General features: G+C 37.9%; 1 protein-coding gene across 1 annotated transcript in view; it reads left to right on the top strand.

Annotated features, from left to right (window-relative positions):
- Nucleotides 1-14,177, top strand: part of CLSTN2 (calsyntenin 2) — a 612,830-nt gene extending 598,653 nt beyond the window's left edge. The window contains exons 14-17 of the mRNA XM_044669146.1: nucleotides 5,812-5,957; nucleotides 7,975-8,095; nucleotides 11,075-11,259; nucleotides 13,926-14,177. Of these exons, the coding sequence (XP_044525081.1) occupies nucleotides 5,812-5,957; nucleotides 7,975-8,095; nucleotides 11,075-11,259; nucleotides 13,926-14,126 (653 nt within the window). The 3' untranslated portion in view covers nucleotides 14,127-14,177. The remainder of the gene's footprint in view (nucleotides 1-5,811; nucleotides 5,958-7,974; nucleotides 8,096-11,074; nucleotides 11,260-13,925) is intronic.
- Nucleotides 14,178-16,614: the final 2,437 nt, after the last annotated feature.

The following is a 16,614-nucleotide window of genomic DNA, read 5'->3' as shown; positions in this document are numbered from 1 at the left end:
GGCTTGAAGGACTCAGCACAGTGAGCTATTTTGCCCTGGGGCTAAGGGCTTCACCACAGACTTGGAGGGTCCAAGCACTTTGGGGCCTCCCTGCAGGATGGTACCAGGGCTTGGAACTTCAAAGTATGTGTGTTGGGTATTCTTCTGTTGGCTTAGACAGGATCCTGGGATCCCAAAGTTGGCCTATACTCAAGCTTAGAGTTGGTCACAGTTGGTACAGTTGGTCGGCCAGCACTCTTCTGTATGCAATTTTATTTCTAGTTCCCCTTTATCCCGTGAAAATCCACTGTCTCTGTCTACTTTACAAGTTATTTTCCACAGGAAAGCCTCCTCATTCCAGTTTTCCTGTTGGTTCTGTGACTTCAGTAATTTTGAAGTTCTATTTTTAAGGTTGGTTTGAGAGGATTCTTGAAGCAGTTCCAGCTTTCACTTCTACTGAGTTATCATCTTGGCTCTGCCCTAGTCACCAGGTCTTGATGACTAGCCTGGCTCACTCATACCAAAGGGAATCATCTTGATGAGTGCTTCCCATTTAGTAGTTCCTAAACCCTTAGTAAGTAGTAGAATAGAAATTCTAACCCTACGCTTCTAATTCCAAGGCTTCATATTAAAGTTCTTTAAAACAGTAAATAAGGAGTTCCAGTTTAAGATGGCTGCAGAGTAGAAGCAGCGTGCTTAATCTCTCCTAACCCACCTATACATGACTCCTCAAAAGGACACAAAAACCAAATCCAGATGAACTACAGGACCCCACAATAGGGCACAGCATTGAAGGTACATGGGATCAGGGCATTTCCACACTATTAAGGGGGTGAAATAGCTCTCACTAAAATGTGAGCTGAGCAACCACACACACACACACACACACACACACACACACACACACACCACCATCAAAGCCAGCGCACAAGAGTTAGAGCAAGTTTGGGGTGTTCATTAAGTTCTTGGCAGCTACCTGGGACCACAAAGGACTAGCTCCTGAGAGCACCAAGACTTAAGATCCCAATAGACTAAAGAACACGGAGTTTGAACACAGACCATGAGCGCAGGCATGGACCTAGGGTGCGGACCCAATGCAGAGGGGTGCATAACTGTGGAAGCGGCACCCTGAGACTGTTAAAGGAGCCTCAGGCAGAGGAGCAAGCAAGGGGACCACCAAGAGGCTTGACCCTGAGAACAGTTAGACTTGAGAGCCCAGTAGCCTAAAGAGCACAGACCTTGGGCGGGAGGATAAAGCTGAGAGGGGCCGCACAGCACTGTGACTCAAGCAAAAACTGCTCCACAGCTTGATAGGCAGAGAGCCTGCCTGCCTCACCCAAACTTCTGACCAAGAAAGAAAATATAATAATAATATTGGCAAGCCATTAACAAGAACCTCCAAAGAGAAAGATCAAGAAGAATGGTTTAACACTCGATACCTTTTACACAAAAAAATCCAGACAACAGAGCAGACAGCAGAGGAGAACAAACAAGTAATCACATCCAAACCTTCCCAAAAAAATGAAAATTAGTCACAAGCTCTTGAAGAATTCAAAGCTGAGATCATGAGGAAGATGAAAGAGATTTGGTAAGAAAAATGGGAAATAGCTCAAAAGGAAATTAACAGCTTAAAAGACAGAAATTCCCAATTCTCCAAAACCAGTTAGTTAAAGAACAAATCATAGAAACAATCAATAATTTCATTGAAGAAAATGACAATGATGATACATCCTATCAAATTCTGTGGGATGCAGCTAAAGCAGTACTCAGGGGGAAATTTATATCCTTGAGTGCATATATTAACAAATTAGAGAGGGCAAAGATCAATGAACTGGGCATGCTAATCAAAAAAACTAGAAAGGGAACAAATTAAAAATCCCCAGTTAAAAGACTACATTAGAGATTATAAAAATTAAAGGAGAAATCAATAAAATTGAAAGTAAAAGAACTATTGAATAAATAAATAAGACGAGTAGCTGGTAATTTGAAAAAAAACAAATAAAAATTGGCAAAGTACTGGTCAATCTAATTTAAAAAAGGAAAGAAGAAAATCAAATTATAAGTATCAAAGATGAAAAGGAAGATCTCACTTCTAGGCAATCATTAAAAACTATTTTGCCCAACTTTATGGCAATAAATATAGCAATCTAGGTGAGATGGAGGAATATTACAAAAATATAAATTGCCTGGATTAACAGCAGAAGAAATAGAATACTTAAATAATCCCATCTCAGAGAAAGAAATTGAACAAGCCATCAAAGAACTCCCTAAGAAAAAATCCCCAGGACCCGATGGATTCACAAGTGAATTCTATCAAACCTTCAAAGAACAACTAATTCCAATACCATACAAACTATTTGACATAATAAGCAAAGAAGGAGTTCTACCAAACTCCTTTTATGATACAAATATGGTACTGATCCCAAAGGCAGGTAGATCAAAAACAGAGAAAGAAAACTACAGACCAATCTCCCTAATGAACATAGATGCAAAAATCATAAACAGAATACTAGCAAAAAGACTCCAGCAAGTGATCACAAGGGTTATTCATTATGATCAGGTGGGATTTATACCAGGAATGCAAGGATGGTTCAACATCAGGAAAACCATCCACATTATTTACCATATCAACAAGCAAACCAACAAAAATCACATGATTATCTCAATAGATGCTGAAAAAGCCTTTGATAAAATACAACACCCATTCCTAGTGAAAACACTACAAAGTATAGGAATAGAAGGGCCTTTCCTAAAAATAATGAACAGTATATATTTAAAACCATCAACAAACATCATATCCAATGGGGATAAATTAGAAGCCTTCCCAATAAGATCAGGAGTGAAACAAGGATGCTCATTGTCACCTCTATTATTTAACATTGTACTGAAAACACTAGCAGTAGCAATCAGAGAAGAAAAAGAAATTGAAGGTATTAAAATAGGCAATGAGAAAACTAAGCTATCACTCTTTGCAGATGATATGATGGTCTACTTTAAAAAATCCTAGAGAATCAACTAAAAAGTTAGTGGAAATAATCAACATCTTTAGCAAAGTTTCAAGATACAAAATAAATGCACATAAATCATCAGCATTTGTATATATTTCCAACACATCTCAGCAGCAAGAGCTAAAAAAGAGAAATTCCATTTAAAATCACCCTAGACAATATAAAATACTTAGGAATCTATCTGCCAAGACAAACACAGGAATTATATGGACACAACTACAAAACTCTTTCCACACAATTAAAACTAGATCTAAACAATTGGAAAAATATTGATTGCTCATGGGTAGGACAAGCTAACATAGTAAAAATCCTACCCAAATTAATTTATTTATTTAGTGCTATACCTATCAAACTACCAAAAAACTTTTTTGCTGAGTTAGAAAAAACTATAACAAAGTTCATTTGGAAAAACAAAAGACCAAGAATATCAAGGGAAATAATGAAAAAAAATATATGAAGGAAGGGGACCGATCAGTACCAGATCTTAAAATGTTCTATAAATCAGTAGTCATCAAAACAATATGGTACTGGTGAAGAGACAGAAGGGAGGATCAGTGGAATAGACTAGGGGTAAGCGACCTCAGCAAGACAGTCTATGATAAACCCAAAGAACCCAGCTTTGGGGACAAAATTCCACTATTTGACAAAAACTGCTGGGAAAATTGGAAAACAATATGGGAGAGATTAGGTTTAGATCACCATCTCACACCCTACATCAATATAAATTCAGAATGGGTGAATGACTTGAATATAAGGAAGGAAACTATAATCAAATTAGGTGAGCACAGAATAGTAAACCTAAGGGAAGGATTTTAAAACCAATCAAAGGTTAGAAAAAATTACAAAATGTAAAATAAATAATTTTGACTACATTAAACTAAAAAGTTTTTGTACAGACAAAATCAATGCTACCAAAATTAGAAGGTAAGCAACAAATTGGGAGGGAAATCTTTATATCAAAAGACTCAGACAAAAGTCTTATTACTCAAATATACAAAGAGCTAAATCAATTGTACAAAAAATCAAGCCATCCCCCAACCAATAAATGGGCAAGGGACATGAATAGGCAATTCTCAGATAAAGAAATCAAAACTATCAATAAGCACAGGAGAAAGTGTTTTAAATCTCTAATAATTAGAGAAATGCAAATCAAAACAACTCTGAGGTATCACTTCACACCTAGCAGATTGGCTAAAATGACAGCAGGGGAGAGTAATGAATGTTGGAGGGGATATGGCGAAATTGGGATATTAATGCATTGCTGGTGGAGTTGTAAATTGATCCAACCATTCTGGATAGCAATTTGGAACTATGCCCAAAGGACTTTAAAGGACTATCTGCCTTTTGATCCAGCCATAGCACTGTTTGGTTTATACTCCAAAGAGATAATAAGGAAAAAGACTTGTGCAAAAATATTTATAGCCGCATTCTTTGTGGTTGCAAAAAATTGGAAAATGAGAGAATGTCCTTCGATTGAGGAATGGCTGAACAAATTGTGGTATCTGTTGGTGATGGAATACTATTGTGCTAAAAGGAATAAAGAACTGGAGAAAGTCCAAGTGAACTGGAATGACTTCCAGGAATTGATGCAGAGTGAAAGGAGCAGAACCAGGAGAACATTATACAGAGAGGCTGATACACTGTGGTACAATCAAACATAATGGACTTCTCTACTAACAGCAATGCAAGGATCCAGAGCAAGGATGAGGGACTTATGAGAAAGAAAACTAGCTGCATTCAGAGGAAGAACTGTGGGAAGAGAAACATAGAGGGAAAATAATTGCTTGAACACATGGGCTTGTGGGGATATTATTGGGGATGAAGACACTAAACAATAATACTAGCCCAACTATCAATAATATGGAATTAGGGCTTAATCAAGGATACATGTAAAACCCAGTGGAATTGTGAGTCGGCTAAGAGGGGTTGTGGGGTTTGGGGAGAAGGAAAGAACATGAAACATGTAAATATAGGAAAATATTCAAAATAAAAATAAAAATGAAAAACAAAAACAAACAGAAAATAAAATAAAACAGTAAATAATTGCCCAATTACTTTACAAATATATCTTTTCCTCCCTAAAATAAGCATAGGTATGTTTAAAGCATTATAGGTCTGTTATCATCACAATTATTATAAGCACTTAATGAATAAATCTACAATAATATTGTGAGCAGTATATTAAGTTAGTCTGGGCATTTGTAGCACCTTTTTTTTTTTAGTTAAAAGGAGTTCGTGGATCAAAAAAAAACCTTCAGAACTAATAGCAAACCTTTTAGAGACCTTAGAGACCAAGTGCCCAAACCACAATCCTCCCACCACATGTGAGCCCCCTACCTTATTCTAGAGAGGGGAGAGAAGAAGCACTCCCATTGGCCTATTGGGCAGAGGGACAGGTCATGTGAGAAATGTCCTCAGGCATGAATGGAGAGGGGAAAGGGAGCAGCCCTGTCCGGCATACTCTGAGCACATGTTCCATAGGTTCACCATTATACCTAAAGGTATAATCTTTTCTTTCACCTTTAAATTCTACTTTAGAAGAATATTTGCTAACTTTAAGAATATTGGGCTCTACCCAATCTACTATTGCCATCAAATTGAAATGATTATAGAATAATTTGGTTGGATCTTTGGAACTGGACTTTTTCCAGGAAATAGCCCTCATTTCAATAGCAAAGCTTGATTTGGTATATTTTTCTCCCGTCATCCCCTCCACCAGCAGAATTCTCTCTCTTGGCAAATACAGAGAACTGAACACATAAGCCACAAGTTAGTCTTGTGGCACCCTCCTTAGAATGACCAATTTGTGGTTTTCCTGACCTAGGTGTGGGAACAATGACCAGCTATGAGCAGGTCCTTCGCCAAGTCCGGTATCGCAATTGGCACCCAGCAAGCCTTGATGATAGAAAGTTCCAGATCAAGTGCTCGGAGCTCAATGGACGCTATACTAGTAATGAATTTAACCTAGAGGTGAGTAATGCTATTTTTTCATTTTATAAATATTCATGATCCTAGAGAGATCCTAATATCACCCTCTATTTCCATTATGGCCTTCTTAAGAGAAAGAATCTGGAATAAAGAAAGGGGAAATACAAGACTGACCTTGAAGGATAGTTCTAAAGTTCTAATTCATTCAACTACAAAAACCCAAGTTTCAATCAAGTTAGAGACAGAAGAAACTAAATGGACCCTCCATCTTCCCTCATTGGTCACCTGCCCACTACTTTCACAAAATGGAGTAGCAATTGCTTTCAAAATCACACAATCACTTAGAGTAAATACTCTTCTTCCCCAAATTCAGGATAAGCTCAAATCTGCATAGGTGGTAAATAGAAAGAGATGAAGGGAAATAAGGGGGAGAGAATTTTTTTTCCTTCATAGATATAACAAACCAGAATGTCCAACATTAGGACAAACCAGAATGTCTGACATTAGGAGATATTCCAGAGAAAGAAGGATGTTGAGGCAATGCCATCAGAGGTTCATTAAACTGATGTGATTCATCAAAGAAGCCCAATGACAGGAACTAGAGCACAGTTCAAGATAGCAAGGGAGCTCTTTCTATTCTCTGTTCACTTGCCTATGTGCTCTGCCTCATCATAGTCCTGTTCACCCTTTTAATTCCACTAACAATCTTCAAATTTTCTTTTTAAAAATTCAGAACCTTTTCTTTTGATACTAGTTATTTCCCCCAATCCCTAACAAAGAAAAAAATTTGAGCCAAACCAACATACCTAGCAACGACTTCTAACAGCTTCTATCACATTTCACGCAGCCATTACTTCTCTGCTCAAATAAATTTATTTCATCTTCAGTTTTCCTTGGCCAAGATTTTCCATCTTACTTCATCTACCTATAAATATTGTTTCTGTTTGCATATTCTTGAGTATTGCCTATACTAGCCTACTTTAATCTTAATACTTACCTCACTTAGCATCTATATAGATCTTTTCATATTTCAGTTTCACACAATCATTGATTCTTACAATACAATAATATTACATTGCATTCATATTTTGTTTAGCTATACCATGCAAGTGGCTGATGGACAACCATTTCATTTCCAGGTTCCAAGTTCTATTCTGATAAATACTAATTAAGATGCAAGGAGGGCAGCAATCTCATTGTTGGTATATAACTGAAAGAGAGCAAAGACAAAATAGAATGGTCCCAAATACACAAAAATATTAATAGCAAAACTTTTTTATAGTGACAATAAAGTAGAATTAAAGTACATACCAATTAAATGGGGTAAAATTAATTGTGGCAAATGAATCTAATGGAATATTACTGTACCATAAGGAATAATAATGGAAAAAGAAATGGCAAACTACTCCAGTATCTTTGCCAAGAAAACCCCAACTGGGGTTACAAAGAGTCACATACATACAACTAAAATAACTGGATAATAGCAAAAAGGAGCAATAAAGTTGGAGAATTCAGAGAAGCATGGATGATTTATATAAACTGACACAAAGAGAAACCAAGTAGAATAAGGAAGACAATATAAATAACCTAATAATATTTAAGGAAAAACAAGCACCACACAACTCTAAACTATATAATTGTAATGACTATAATTGTGCTCGAAGAAGCAATGGCAAAATGTACCTCCCTTCTTCTTATTTGCAGAACTGGGGAATTGTAGGCATGGAAAATTGGGTCTATTCAGTCAATGTGCTGGTTAATTTTACTGAATCCTCTTGTCTCCCCTCTTTCTCTTTTATTCATTGTTATAGATGAAGGGAGGCCTATATTTCAAAAATAAAGAGATGAAAAAACAATAGATATCAATTAAAATTTTCAATTTATCTTGTTTTTAATTGATTGATTAATAGAATTTATATATTTTAATTTTTTAAAAAGCCAAGGAAAGACATTTCACCTTCATGAACTAAAAGATACTGCATACAAACAGGCCACAGCAGCTGGCCAGCACAACAGCTAAAGGTACAGGCGCAACCAGCTTCTTTGTTTACATTTCTAGGTGAATGTTCTGCATGAGATCAACTCAGACACTGTGCATATCAACCACATGGCTGCGCAACCTCAATTCCTCCAGTCCATCCATCATTCAGAGCCTGAAATAAGCAGTATGCGTAATTCAGGTAAGACTTTTGGGACTTGTACACTCCATCTTGGCATCCTCCCCAGCAAGGATACCTTCCCCTCCTCTCAAACCAACCTACAACCACTCACAGTTCCCAGGGTCACCCTTTAGAAAAGCAAGGGAATATTTGAATTAGAAAGGGAGTTAGAAGAACTATCTTTGCCAATGACTGTGTTAAATGTCAAATGGCTCCAGTTGTCCTGGCTTTGTTAGTAACACCTATGTAATCCTCAATAAATCATTTAACCTCTTAGGGCCTCACAAGTTGCCTCCTTGTTAAGAGAAAAGACCAATGCCAAAGAAACAGAATAGTCCTGGAAAGCATTTGGCGAAACCTGCATAGAATATAAGCAGCCATCTGGAGCTGAAGATTAAACTGCCTTTCTTTAAAAATGTGTTTATTTCAGACTTATAACTCTCCCAGCCAAGAAATAGATGAGATAGAATTGAAATGTTGTCTTAAATACATGTGATAAGGAAGAAGACCACCTATATAAGTAGTCAGGATATATGAAATGTTAATAAATTCTTAGACTATGCATGGAATCAGAAAAACAGGAATTCAAATATTACTTCATCCTAGCTGTGTGACCTTAGCAAATCCTTGCCTCTGTTTGCTCCAGTTTCCTCAACTGAAAAATGCTAATAAGAATAGCATGGTGAGGATCAAATGAGACAACAAACATAAAACAAGCCTTAAAAGTGTTATACTATTATTTGTGATTGAAATTCTCGAGTCAGTGCTTCTTAATTTTAATTTAACTAATCAACTACCAAAGACAGTCTAAAAATATCTAATTAACTCCTTCCACAATCTCAAAGGGCATCCAAGAGCTTGAGCATGGCAAAAAGAGACAGAGAGAGTTCCTCGGCAGGCCCCTATGTATGCTTTGTGACCTCACCACTCAGTCCTTCCCCTGGACACCCCAGGACATTTCTGACTGGTAAACAACCACTAGGGAGGTAGACTTAGAGATCCCATCTCCTCCCTCATTACGTCATCACAACAAAGGGCAGGACTTTGTAAGGATGCCAACACATCCTTCCTCCTTACCACATGGCTGGGTCATTGTAGTCCAACATAGTGGCTAAGGCTTGCTGACTTCCCTTACCTAAGAGAATTCTTATTTACAGATAAGTAAGAAGCAGGACTTCACCCTGTCTCTAACAAAAGCCAGCCCAGTAAGATGCTTTGAGACCTGGCAGTAAAGTACTTTAGCTTGAAAGCTGGCTGGCCTTCAAAACCTAAAGTTTAAGAAAGGTTTCATGTAAAAACGATTACAATTCAATATTATTTTTCACATTATTATTATTATTGTTATTGTTATTATTATTATTATTATTGTCAGTTTAGACAATTCTCAGGATAAGAAGTCCCTTCATCAATAAAAATGTCAATCCTCCATTGACTTGGGAATTCCTAGGACTTTGAGGACCTTAAAGTTAAATGATTTTACCCAAGGACATGAGACTAGGAAGTATCCAAAGTGACTTATACAAATATGTGTATGAGATGCATATGTATATATATACACACACAAATATATAACCAGATCTTCATGACTCCAGAGTCAACCCACTTATGCCAAGCAGCCTCTCAAGATATATAGTTTTGTCATATGAATTATATTGTTTTATAGAATAAATTGTGTCATCATAGTGTAGCAGAAGAATCCTGGTGATGGAGGTCAAAAGAATAGGATTTTAATGTTTATTCTGCCACTCTCACTATATACCTTCAAGCAGATTAATAAACTGTCGCTGTAGCCTGGTTTCTGCCTAGTACAGCACATGCAATTAGAAGATCTAGGTTAAAAGTCTCAGCTCTACCCTTACAGGTCTATGACTTTAATTGAGCAAGTCACAACTTTGAACTTCTATTTTATCACCAGCTAAAAAAACATTTGCATGTCCTCCCCTATTAATTGCTGGGAGGATGACATTGTAGAATCTGAAAAGCATCTTATAAATGTGAACTAAAATAGCTCTTCTGTTAAAATAAGACTAATAATAACTTCTGTGCTTATATAAATACAAAATATAATCACAGTGCCAGTGCTGTGCAGTGGGAAAAGAGCATTGTATCTAAAATCACAAAAGATCTGGATTTGAATCCCATTTCTGCTACCCACCACCTTTATGGCTATTACTTGGCTAAGTAATTTTCCGTCTTTGGGCTTCTTTTTCCTTCTTTGCAAAATGAAGGAATTGGGCTAAATGATCTCCAAGGTCCCTTCCAGCTCTAAAGCCTCTGAACCTCTCATCATCATCACCACCATCATCATCTTCATCATAGAAGAGCATTTATTAAGCGTCTGCTCTATGCCAAGCACTGAGCTAGGGCCCTATGTGTACAAAGGCAAAAATTTAACAGTCCCTGCCCTCAAGCAGTTGATATTTTACTAGGTATGTATATTTCATATAATTATGGTGATCTAAGAAGGAAATGAATTTTAGCCCCTGAACAAGGTTAAAGAAAATGGTTGAATGCAGAATCCAGGTATCACAGCCAGAGGACCAAATTTATAGGCCTAGGTCAATTTGCTGTGAGATATGGGGCAAATAGCATTGCTCTTTGCCTCATGTATAAAATGGGAATGTTGGTATAGTTGGAAAAGCACTAGTGTTGGAACCCTAGGATACAAATTTGAATACTGGCTTTGGTATTTACTATCTGGGTGATTCTGGGTAATTTGCTTCACCTTTCTGGGCACACATCATTTTTTTCATTTAGAAAATAAGAGAGTTGGCCTCGTCTCTTAAGGTCTTTTCTAGCTCTCTGACCTAACATGAAGTTCACAGAGAGAATTTAAGATAATATATGTGATAAAAATCACTTTGTAAAGTATAAAAGATGATATGAACATTATATAATTACACTTATCAATTATCATTGAAAAATATCTAAGATGCCATGTACCAAGAACTTAATAGAAATGCATCCACAATTCATTTGTGTCTCTTTTCCTCTTTTCAGTCATTCCCAGCATTGCTACAGTGGTCATAATTGTCTGTGTCGGGATGCTGGTATTTGTTGTAGCCATGGGTGTGTACCGAATCCGAGCGGCACACCAGCACTGCATACAAGAGAATGAATCAACCAAAGAGAGTGAAATGGATTGGGATGACTCTGCACTTACTATCACTGTCAATCCCATGGAGGTAAACCATCCACCTTTACCAGAAAGTCCCCCTCATGGAATCTCCTTCCCAGTCTTTTAAAATCCTACCTATCCAAGGGCCAAATTAAGCCCTGACTCTTCCCTGAATTTTTCTGACACTCTCCTCTAAACTTGACTTTAGCATCCAATTAACTTCAAACCAGCTTGTACATTGGCTTTACAATATGTTTCATTTATATTAGTCTTGTTGCTGAGTGAAATTATACAACTCTTGAGGGCTAGAACCTTATTTTCTTCTTTTGTATACAGAGCTTCAAATGCAGTGGGTACTTAGGAAATGTTTGCTGAGTGGTATGAATGACTAATACTTTTTGCTCCAAAGACTTGGGAACTATCCAGGATAAAGTATATTCTGATTGTTGATTTGCTGCAACCCCTATGATAAAAGGAGCCCTCTAAGGATTGGTGGTATTGGGGAAAACCCTGGCTCTGTCACTACCCATATGGTCTTAAGCAACTCACTTAACTTTTCTGGACCCAAGTTTTCGCATCTGTAAAATTAGTCAATTGGCTAAATGAAGTCCAAGATCCCTTTAAATCTCTCCCTCTCGATCTACAATCTTCTGATTCTTTGTTCTGCAGCAGTGACTATGTTCTTTTGCCAGCAAGTACTACCTTTAGTAAGCATTCAATGCCTACCTACACATGCCCTACACCAAGTCTCCATCTTCATTTCAAAACCCCTGCAGTCACACGTTATCAATTCCTTTGCCCTTCTTGATTTGTGAAAACAAACATATACAGAGGAGATAAATCTTATCAATATAAAAACAGAAGTTAGAACCCAGGCAAATATTAATCACATTAGCTAGAGTTAAACTAGTTGCTAACTCATGGAAGTTGAACCTTCTCTTAAAAGAACCTGCTGGCTAGCGTTAGCAATCTCCTACTTTCTCTTTAAAGATTACATAGAACCTTAAGAGATTCAGCCCAGACAAAATCCCTTTCAGACACTTCAGGCAATATAAACAGGCCTATACTCAGGGCGAGAAAGATGGAAAGTTAGGAAGTCAGCAAAAAGATGGGGAAAAGGGAGAATTGTGGAAGAATAGAGAAAAGGACTTGTTGCAATCTGCCCCCATCTGTCAACCACACTAAACTAGCCATCAGTGTGAGCACATATAATGTGTTCTGTTCTGTGACTATAAACTAACACAGAAACTGTAGAAAACATGGCTCTTCCAGCTCCATTCCTACCTTCCTATCCTCAAGCAACTTAATCTGGTGGGGAAGGAAAGGGGGAAGGAGGCTAAAATGGTTGAAACATTTAGAAAATACAGGTCCCTTATAGAAGCAGGTGCCAGATTACAGTATGTGGTAGAATTAAGTGCTATCAAATTCAGAGAAGAGTTGGGCTGGAATAATGAGGGAAGGTTTCTTGAAGAAAATGATTTTTGAGCTGAACCTTGGAGGATGAACAGGATTTAGAAAATAGAGAGAATATTCCATATGGAAGGAACACATGAATCAAGACAAACACATTCTGGAGCAAGCACCACTTTGAAACTTGCCAAAACCAGAGACAAAGCTAGCCAACTAACTGGGGACCTGAAATGGGGATGAATTAGAGGCTTGGATAAAGAAGGTGAAGCAATGATTAAAATGGGGAGGAAAAGCCTAGAAATAAGGGTATAACAATGAAGGCTGAACTTTTGTCATTCTCATTCCCTAAGGACATGAAATATGAAGGACTATGCATGTGCCTGTCCAAAAATAATATTTCTGTATAACATGACACTATCAAATGATGTCATGACTCCCCAGTGATTTGAGTATTTCTGTCTGAAAAGAGAGCAAAAAAATTATAAACTAGTTGTCTCAACCTTTCTGAGGGGTAAATTATGATAGGCACCATGGTGTAGAGAAGGGAGTACAAACCTTGCAGTCCAGAAACCTTGGGTTCAAATCCTACCTCATTTATAGCACGGTTATATCACAACTTTTCATTTACCCAGGTAAACTCATTAAGACTGTCAGTTACACAACTGATGATCTGAACCAGTTGGAAGGAATTTCCACAACCTTCTGTTCCCTATAAAGATGAAGTAATGAGTCTGGGCCAAAAAAGAACAAGGACGTTCTTTGTGACCCTAATATTCTGCAATTCTTTTATAGAAGAATGTGTAACTCTTTGCAGATATTAAATGCTCTTGAAATGTTCCAAAATAATAGCAGGCAGCCCTTTTCAGCAATTAAAGCTTTATTAATGGTACTCTTGTTAGAATGACTCATTAAATGTTTGTGATGACCTCTGTAGGATTGACATAGAATTCTTTCTTCCAGTGTTTCAAGGATACCCCTTCATCACCATCCCATTGACTGGAATCCATCCCAGAAAGCCATTGAATTCCCCTGCTGATTTACATAGAATGTGGCCTCTCTATTGCCCTTTCACCAGTTACCAACCATTTAGCATTAATGATGAACATTTCTCAAGGCAGGAGTTTTTAGCGTTAGGAGCTAAGGATTCCAGAACACTCATTTACATCAGCACTTTCACATGAGTATTGGGGTAGGAGATCCTTTAATAAAGGCAAAAAAGTTTGGCTCTTAAATTGGTAGTGGTCGCCTGTTATTGAGCACTCTGTGAATTCAGGATCCTAAGGAAGCGTTTCTCAATGTGCTTTCTCCCCCACTGACATCTAGAAATATGAAGAACCAGGCCATGTGGAAGAGGAGAGTGAAGAAGAGGAGGAAGAAGAAGAGGAAGTAGAAGAAGAAGAAAGCTCCAGTGATGACTCAGATGACAGTGAAGAAGAGGAGGAAGAGATTGGCAAGGGCAGAGGCGGGCAGAATGGCCCCAGGCAAGCCCAGCTGGAATGGGATGATTCAACACTCCCTTACTAGACTAGCCCATGGTCCCAGGTGTATCCCTTTTGTAAACACCAATACAATGTATTCCTGAGTCCAGTTACACAGAGACTATGAATTTGATGACAGGATTAAGATAACCTTGCTCAGCACAGCTTCACGTAATGACTTGACCCTTTGCTCCTGAGGGCTGAGAGGGCCCAGGAAAGCACAGATGACCCAGACAAGTCCCACAGTGTCAGTGAGAGCTCTAAACTTACCTTGCCCATCTGTTCTCCCCAAATGCCTCTTTCTATTTCCTATGGGTGAACCAAATTCCTGTCATTCAATCCATAGAGTTTTGCCTTTGCTATTTTCTCATATAGGAAGGTTCTCTGCTTTTCCTATTATTCTTTATTTCTGCCAGGCCAGATGCTCCCTCTGCCCTTGGATTTCACTTCCCTGGGTGTCTGACTAAAGATTCTACTTTAATCACAGTCTAGCATTGTGACTGGGAGAGTGGCAGTGGGTAAACTATGCTCATAATTACCCCTTCTTACCTCTTTGAAAGGTCAATGTTTTATGCAGAAAGGCTGGTTGAACTTCATAACCCAAGTTTATGTTGTTAAAAGTTTTAAGAAGATAAGATACACTTATTATAAAAGGATTTGGGGGGAGGGAGGGAGGAAGAAGGGAGAAGATATCACCTACCATCTTCTCTCTGGGGCCTATGTTCGCTTCTATGGAATATCAGTAACAAAGAATTAACCCTTATTGTTGGCCATGAGTAGTAGAACTGACCTCCAGCCATAGACAAGAGACCCTACAATGAGCATTCTCAGATCTGTACAGTTGTATTGCTACAGAATCTGACTGCATAATACTACCCCAGCTGGGAACCATGGGTGTTGGGACCACTGTTTCTGCAGACTAAAATTTAAGGCAGGTGGGAATGAAAACAATATCCAGGCAAGGGAAAATGTTTCATTTTGCCTGCTGTAGGACTAACGCTACAGCAGCTAGGATTTATAGGGAGGATGGGGGTGGGGAGGTAGTCAATAAACTATGATTGCCTGTTGGTTAGGCCATTATCTTTTCAGCCAAATGGTAGCACAGAATTTTGAAAAACACATCATCTAGTAAGCATACTCTCCTTTGTATCACAGTCCCCAAGTCCCCTTATCTCCTCTTTCTTGCTGTCTTTTCTTTTGATGAATGGGCTTCTCAAAGAATATTAGGACATGGGTTGAAATGCCTGGAATTAAAAAAATGGAAGCTTAGAAATGTAACAGCTAGAAACTAGAAGCATGTTGGTGATAATAGCATCTGTTTATTCCTCCCCACCAAAAAAAAAAAAATTCAAAACATTAGGAAGAGAGCAAACACATCAGTACAACCTGCTAAGTCTGGGGTCTTTTTTCCTCCCTTTCTTTTTTTAATGTAAGGAAATCTTTTTGATCTCCAGCATATCACAGACACCTAGTGAGGCAACTGTTGCCATAGTAACTAGTCTAGAATCTTTTGTGGCCAACAGAATAGCAAGTGTAGACGTGGAAACGCAGTTGACAGCCTAGAAGACTCCCCAAGAGCTTAAGACTGGGTTCATTCCAATTGCTTAGTTTCTACTTCCCCTCCCATCCTCCCCTAATATGTTTTTAATCTTAGGTAAAGTTTCCCACCATCCTCTACCCCTTATAAAGAGACATCTCCTGATGGGATCTTTATGGGAGAAAAAAAAAGATAAATTAGCCTTTCAGGTTTAGATTTAAAGACTAACCAAGGATCTTCCCTGCCTATGGTGGCTATATCCCTCCTGAATTAGAGGACAATCAAATTTAGAATTTAAAAATCTTTAAAGACCTTCTAGGACACCCACCAATGCCAAAATCCCTGACAAGAGGTCTCTATGACCTCACAAAAATTTGGGTTTATTAGACTAAATCTGTTAGCAAAAAGCCACCACCACCATATTCGTATGGCACTTCAGATTTTGTAAAGCACTTTCCATGTCCATTATGAAGCAGATATTTTCACATTCCTACTATTTAACAATTTGGGGAAACTAGATTAAACTTGGAAACTGGTGATTTGACTAGAATCACCCAGATAGTAAGAAAACCAGGCCTAAAATCCACATCTTCTAGTTTTTAATATTAAAGCACGCTGTCTAGATATGACCAGGTACTGTTAACAGCTCCTAGATCAAATGAGATAATATCTGAAAAGTGCTTTAGCATAATACCTGGCCCATAGTAGGTGCTTAATAATTGGGTTTTGATCTCCACTAACTGGAAATGAACCCTTCTATTGTAAAAATACAGAGTAACTATATGCTTAGATCTACCTTAGCAGGAGGTACATCTACATTACTGGTTGATGGGGGGATGGGGAATCTGCAAGAGTCATTTTGCCTTTACCAACCAATTACTTGGAGACAAATGGATTCAGATTCAACTGAATTCAGTGGCTTCCAGAAAGTAAAATGAATAAATAATAACTTAAAAAAAACACTTTCTAAATTAGAATTTGATTGAAAACATGTTCA

The sequence above is a fragment of the Gracilinanus agilis genome, chromosome 3, assembly GCF_016433145.1.
Source record: "Gracilinanus agilis isolate LMUSP501 chromosome 3, AgileGrace, whole genome shotgun sequence".
NCBI lineage: Eukaryota > Metazoa > Chordata > Mammalia > Didelphimorphia > Didelphidae > Gracilinanus > Gracilinanus agilis.
Note: the sequence above shows the minus strand (reverse complement) of the source record. Positions and strands in the feature narration are given on the sequence as shown.